The 6000-nt window shown below is 38.7% G+C and overlaps 1 protein-coding gene across 1 annotated transcript in view; it reads right to left on the bottom strand.

Moving 5' to 3' along the window:
- Window positions 1-5454: 5454 nt before the first annotated feature.
- The window catches only part of NGLY1 (N-glycanase 1), a 37662-nt gene continuing 37116 nt past the window's right edge, over window positions 5455-6000 (bottom strand). Inside the window, exon 12 of the mRNA XM_056857672.1 lies at window positions 5455-5632. Within this exon, the coding sequence (XP_056713650.1) occupies window positions 5460-5632 (173 nt within the window). The 3' untranslated portion in view covers window positions 5455-5459. The remainder of the gene's footprint in view (window positions 5633-6000) is intronic.

Here is a 6000-nt window from a genome sequence, read left to right as displayed (position 1 = left end):
CTCCCAATTGCTCTCAGTGTTGCTTTCACTTGACGTTCTAAAACTGTGTTCTTCTTCAAAAGTTTCTAATTGGGAGGAATCTGTCATTCATTCTATTATCTCTTCTGTATAGTTACTCAGTGTATCAGTCTCATATTTTCTTTATTTTGTCCTGTTCAGTTAATATATTTCCATGTAGATCTTTCAGCATCCCTAACCTTGCTTTTAATTTCCTTTTGATTTCTTGGATCTTGTGGAACAGATCTGTTGATTGGAAGTAAGTTCCGTCGAATCCAAGGCAGCTTTCTTTGTGGGGCATGCTTAGGATAGGGGTGTAAACGTCTTTTTGTTTGATCAAATATGGCTTATTCCATGGAAGTTGTTCTGACGCAGACATCATGCACCTTTATCTCCTCCAATACCAGTAAATGATCACTAGGGTCAGCTGCAATAAAGTCTAGCTTGGGCAACAGTGATGAGGGGAGGGGATGTGGTTTCACAATAGCATCTAAAGCTACTCAGCCTTCTTGTTAGTAAAAAAAAAAAAAAGCACTTGACTGCAGCGGCAATAGGAAGAAATAGTATTGTGCCACAGGCATACCTTTGTGATGCCTGTGTCAAGTTGGAAAGGTTCACAAAAGGACTTTAAACTCAGCTTTACTCTCCACCCATCCATGATGGGCCTTTAGCTAGTAAACGTTACAAAAAAAAGCAAAATTGTTCTGCAAGTCAGTATTATGACATCCATGACTGTGTGCTCTAGCACCAATAGAAATTTCCACAATTTTGGATTGAATGCAACAGCCAGCCAGAAATAATGCACATGGGGAAGTAATAGTTTTGGAACTATATTCCTAATAGTTCACAATTTTCTGTACTTAATCCTCCAGTCCCTAATTTCAGATGTGTTCCTGCTCTAGCAAATAACCAATTGAACAATAATTCTAGGGAACACAAGTGAATAAAAAACAGTATTGTCACATCACGAGACAAGAGTCACTGGAAAAGACAGTCATGCTAGGAAAAGTTGAGGGCAGCAGGAAAAGAGGAAGACCCAACAAAAGGGATGGACTCAATAAAGGAAGCCACAGCCCTTAATTTGCAAGATCTGAGCAAAGCTGTCAAAGATAGGACATTTTGGAGGGCTTTCATTCATAGGGTCGCCATGAGTCAGAAGCGACTTGATGGCAATTAACACACACACACACACACACACTGTCCAGTTTTTCTTGCTGTCTTGTTGCTTCCTAGTTGTATCTGGATACAAGCATATAAAAAAGATTCAAGGTGTAGATACTGAGTGAGCAAAGGTGTTGTTCAGATATTAATCCTAAAAAATAAGTCAACGGCATGTTCATAGTTTTATCGTTATCAGGGTACAAGTCAGGTTGCAGTAAGAGGGCGATGAAACATGTTCACAAATACAAGAGACACCAATTCAAGCTGTGCCAATTCTGTGTTACCCATGGCACAAAGTCAAGTTACAGGTTAGTTCATCAAGCTGACATTACAGCTGTCAGTCTTATATGCTCTTGCAGGTATAAACACAATTCCATATTCCATACCTTATATAATTCATTATTATGTTAAGGACATGCCTTAGTCCAATGTAAGGCAGTATATTGATTGAGATGCAGGAGAAGGTACTGTCCTAAATTTACATTGTTTGTTATTTTACGGAAAGAAAACAGACGCTGGAGTCTCTTTCAGTACTACAGACATGCCTGGGAAATGTTGTTCAACAGGTTTCCTAAGAATCTCAGAACAGTAGGACATGTTGATGAATTTTTTACATTAGTTTCCCAACGTATAGCTCTTCTGGCCTCACCCATCTGCAGCTGTGCTTCAGACCAGCTCTTCATTGATGTAATAGTTCACACATGGGGTGGCTACTCCTAAGGAAATCCATACCCATTTCCTTAGGGGGCCAGCACACAGCAAAAGTTCTAGCTAATTTTGAAATCATTGTAGTGTAAGTTGCAATTAAAAGCTGCTATATTTTTAAAACACATGAGTATGGGTGTCAAACATAAGGCCCGAGGGCTGAATCCGGCCCCTTGAGGGCTCTTTATCCGGCCTGTGAGGCAGTCACCTCCCCCAGTCCTGAGGTGTCAATTATCAAAGACTTAAATAAAAGAGATTACTGTGAAAGTGTTATTGTTTTAAGCATGTTTGTATTTTAAGGGAAAAAAAGAATATCATTAATTGGCTTTGCCTGTGTCTTCTATAAAGTTTTATCTCCAGTATCTGGCATTAAATTTTATGGTACACATGGCCCAGCCTAAGTGGCATTTATGTAATATCCGCCCCTTGTAACAAATGAATTTGAAACCCCTGAGTTAGAGCCTACCAGCTTTACTGCTGGTGAAAGAGAGAATAGCCCTTTTTGACTATTAGAAAAGCTACACCAAGGGACCATGATACTCACGTGGACAAAAACCAGGAGATGGTAATGGAATGGATGAGGGCCAATAAACTAAAGCTCAATCCAGACAAGACTGAGGTCCTTTTGGTCAAAGCTTTTCCAGTATTGAGGAGTCAGCCTGTCCTTGAAGGGGTTACTCATCCCCTGAAGAAGGTTCATATCTTAAGGGTACTGACAGATCCTGGTTTACAGTTGGAAGGCCAGTTGGAAGTCTGTGACACATAGATTTGGGGATGGATTCTGTTTCTAGTTATCAAGCCAGAAGCTTGAATGGAAAGGAAGATTCTTTTTTCCTGAGACTGAAGGAAGGGGAGAGAGATTCAGGTGTGTTCCCTGATTGGCTGAAGAGGAGGAAGGAGTTACTGGGTTCTGGAAAACTTCCAAGTAAGGAAAGAGAGAGGAGGTTTCTGGGTGGGGAAAAGCTGTGTTAGTTACCTCACTGAGCTTAGATTGTGGTAGGACATTCTATACCCCATATAAGATCAGTCTAAAAAACACAAACTTTAGAAGCTGAAGTCAGGTTCCTAAGGTTTGATTGCTCAGGAAGCCAGATTCTTCATGCAGAAGTACTCTGATTACTTACCAAGAGATTCTGATGAATATTCTGAAGGCTCAGGTAAAGAGAGAGGTATGTTTTTGCTGAGGCTGCTATTGTTTCCATTGAACATGATAAAATGATGGGGGATTATGTTTGATCCTGCCTCTTTTCTGCTGGATCTCAGCCTTTCACTATAGGTGGCCCAAAACTTGTTTGGGGGATTAATGTGACTGGCAGAGAAGAGCTGGTCACAGTCACCAAGATGGAAGGAGAGAAAAATTCAACGAAATGGAAACTTGATGGCCACAGCAGAGACCTGTAGGAGGTCTGGTTTTGCTCCTTGTGATTAGCACATTAACATTTACTACTTGATTTACATTGCAATTCTAAACAGTAATGTCAATAGACTAAGAAAGATATGAATCAGTTTTGGATTATGCTGATAGCTATGTTTCCCACCTACTGTTTATTACCCTAGTTAAGTCACTGGCCACTTTATCATCGGCTGAAGTAAACTATATCCTATAAAGCTCACACCACAATACATTTGTCGGTTGTTTTCCACCACATGGCTTGTGACTTGCCATAGGATGTTTGTGTTTTTTAATGTCTGTGAGCAGTAGAGCCAAAAACAAGAAACCTTGCTCAGTGTATGATTATCACCATCCAAATTAATTGTTATTGGATTGTCAAATATTGAATATTTGGATTATTTCAGATTATCATTTGGATCAAATTATTGATGGAACCATCTGCCATTCACATTATAGAGCACTATGCTCACTCGTTTGAATGTACATCTTCCACCAGTCCCTGGTTCTTTATTTTTGTCTAACAATCTTTCCCTCATCAAGACTGGCTCTAGTAGGTTTGTGTTTAACAGAAGATTCATAACTCTAAAGAGTATACTGTAAGATTTTAAAGCTAAGTAAGTATAGTTGAGTGCTATTTCTAATCTATTTAAAGTATTATTTTACACCAGCTTCAATATTTGCAAAAGCTGCTGATTATACGAGTGAATTTATGAGTGTCAATTTTCATCTTGATTTTTCAACTCCAAGACTGGATATATATGTTGTACTTACAATTCAACAAATACTCTTTTTAGCTGGAATAGCTGATATCAAGCATACATTCTACTTCAAGCTATATAAACTGGTGTTAGTCCTGATAGGCACAACTGATTTAAGTCCCACTAAAATCAAACTGCACAGGTCATTATTTAACCCCATTGATTGCAGCAGACATTAAGTTAAGCATGACCAAATCTCTGAATTGGGGGCACTGCATTTATTTACACATCTTTCAACCTATACTAGCAAGGGTACACAGAGACTAGAACAAAACTTTAACCATGAATTGACCGTTTGGAAGGGGAATTAAATGATGAATGACACTCTTGGGTGTTGACACTGGTGTCTGAAATGAACAGGGGCTTCACAGGAGCAAGGGCCTCGAGCTGACCCAAGTTGCTGACTGGATTCCACTAACTTTTCTACTGGTATTACACTATTCAAAATGGCTAAGCTGAGAATCGTGGGGCCTGCATGTACAGAGGCCACGTGGGATGGTGGCTGTAGGACAGAGAAGGAATTGCGTGAGATTCAGTGAAAAACTGGCTGGACACAGCCCACTGACTACAAGCAATTTAACGGAAGCAGAAGCTTCATAGAAAGAGTAGATTAATCCATATTTTATAAAGTACAAAAATATGCATAGCACACAATCTTACATATCAAAACTTTATAATTTTAGGCAATCTAAGACCCATTTTTACATCACAGTCAGTGACAATGTTTTAGGGACACAGTCAGTTTTTCCCCTCATTTACCAAGGTCCAAAATATTTAATTCTTAAATTACAGTACATATTAACTTGGAAAATTTAAGGACATCCAAATTAGCTATTCTGTCAACACAGTTTTGTTTAAAGCCTAAACAGAATTTAAATTTAACCAAAAATGATATCAGGAGCTGTTAATGATTCCACAGATCCATAATATTTCTTTAACATTATGAATGCAATAAACTGCCTATCGTAAAATTACGAGCAAACAGAATTACAAGTGCCTATTTTTTTAAGTAATCAAATTTCTAGATCCAAAGTTTAAACAGATTTTTTAATTCAATTTTCATTTTTAGAAACCTTTCCAGTAAAGAAAGCCAGTTCCAGGCTTAAATTACATGCAACCAAAACCTGTCATGTTTACTCAGAAGTAAATTCCATTATGTCCAATGATGCTTACTACCAAGTAAATACGTGCAGAATTGGGTTAATAAGTTCCCCCCACCTTTGAATACAAAAAACTACATTTTTGGATGACTAGGCATTTGGCCTATGTTTTTAAGGGCACACTTACAAGATAACCAGGATTTCTTTGTATGCCACACTAACAAAATCAATTTTTTCACAATTGTCCAACGAAAAATGCACTGTTATGGGCATGACATTCCTACGAATGCTTTTGAATTTTTTGTGTCAGAAGTCTTGACTTGATACAGGTGCCTTTTTTAATATTCAAAGTTCATTGAATTTTATAATGATCTCAAAACAATCTTCTCCATCATTTAAACTTTGTCTAAACAGCTGTGTGTGTTGCCATGCAATATCACCATCCCCTCCACTTAGTTCTGCTTTCAAAATAACATCTGTTACGTTGGAAATATCTGGGTAAGAGTGAAGGTTTTTATCTAGAGAGAGGAAAAATTAATCCTGTTAACACAATTTTGACATTTAGTATAAAACACTAATAGTGAAATCCTATCCAGATTTACTCCATTCTAATTAGACCCATTGGGTTGGATCCAGCTATGGTCAACTGGAAACATAAACAGACTTAGCCCCTAGCCATTGGTGGGAGATGGGTGGATAGGGTTGCCAGATCCAGGTTGGGAAACTCCTGGAGATTTGGGAGTGAAGCCTGGGGAAGACAGGGACCACAGTGGGGTACAATGCCAGAGACTCCACCTTCCAAAGCATCAATTTTCTCCAGGGGAACTGATCTATGTACTTTGGAGATGAGCTGTAATTCCGGGAGATCCCTAGATCCCACCTGGAG

The sequence above is a fragment of the Euleptes europaea genome, chromosome 11 (assembly GCF_029931775.1).
Source record: "Euleptes europaea isolate rEulEur1 chromosome 11, rEulEur1.hap1, whole genome shotgun sequence".
NCBI classification, from domain to species: domain Eukaryota; kingdom Metazoa; phylum Chordata; class Lepidosauria; order Squamata; family Sphaerodactylidae; genus Euleptes; species Euleptes europaea.
This window is presented reverse-complemented; position numbering and strand designations above follow the sequence as displayed.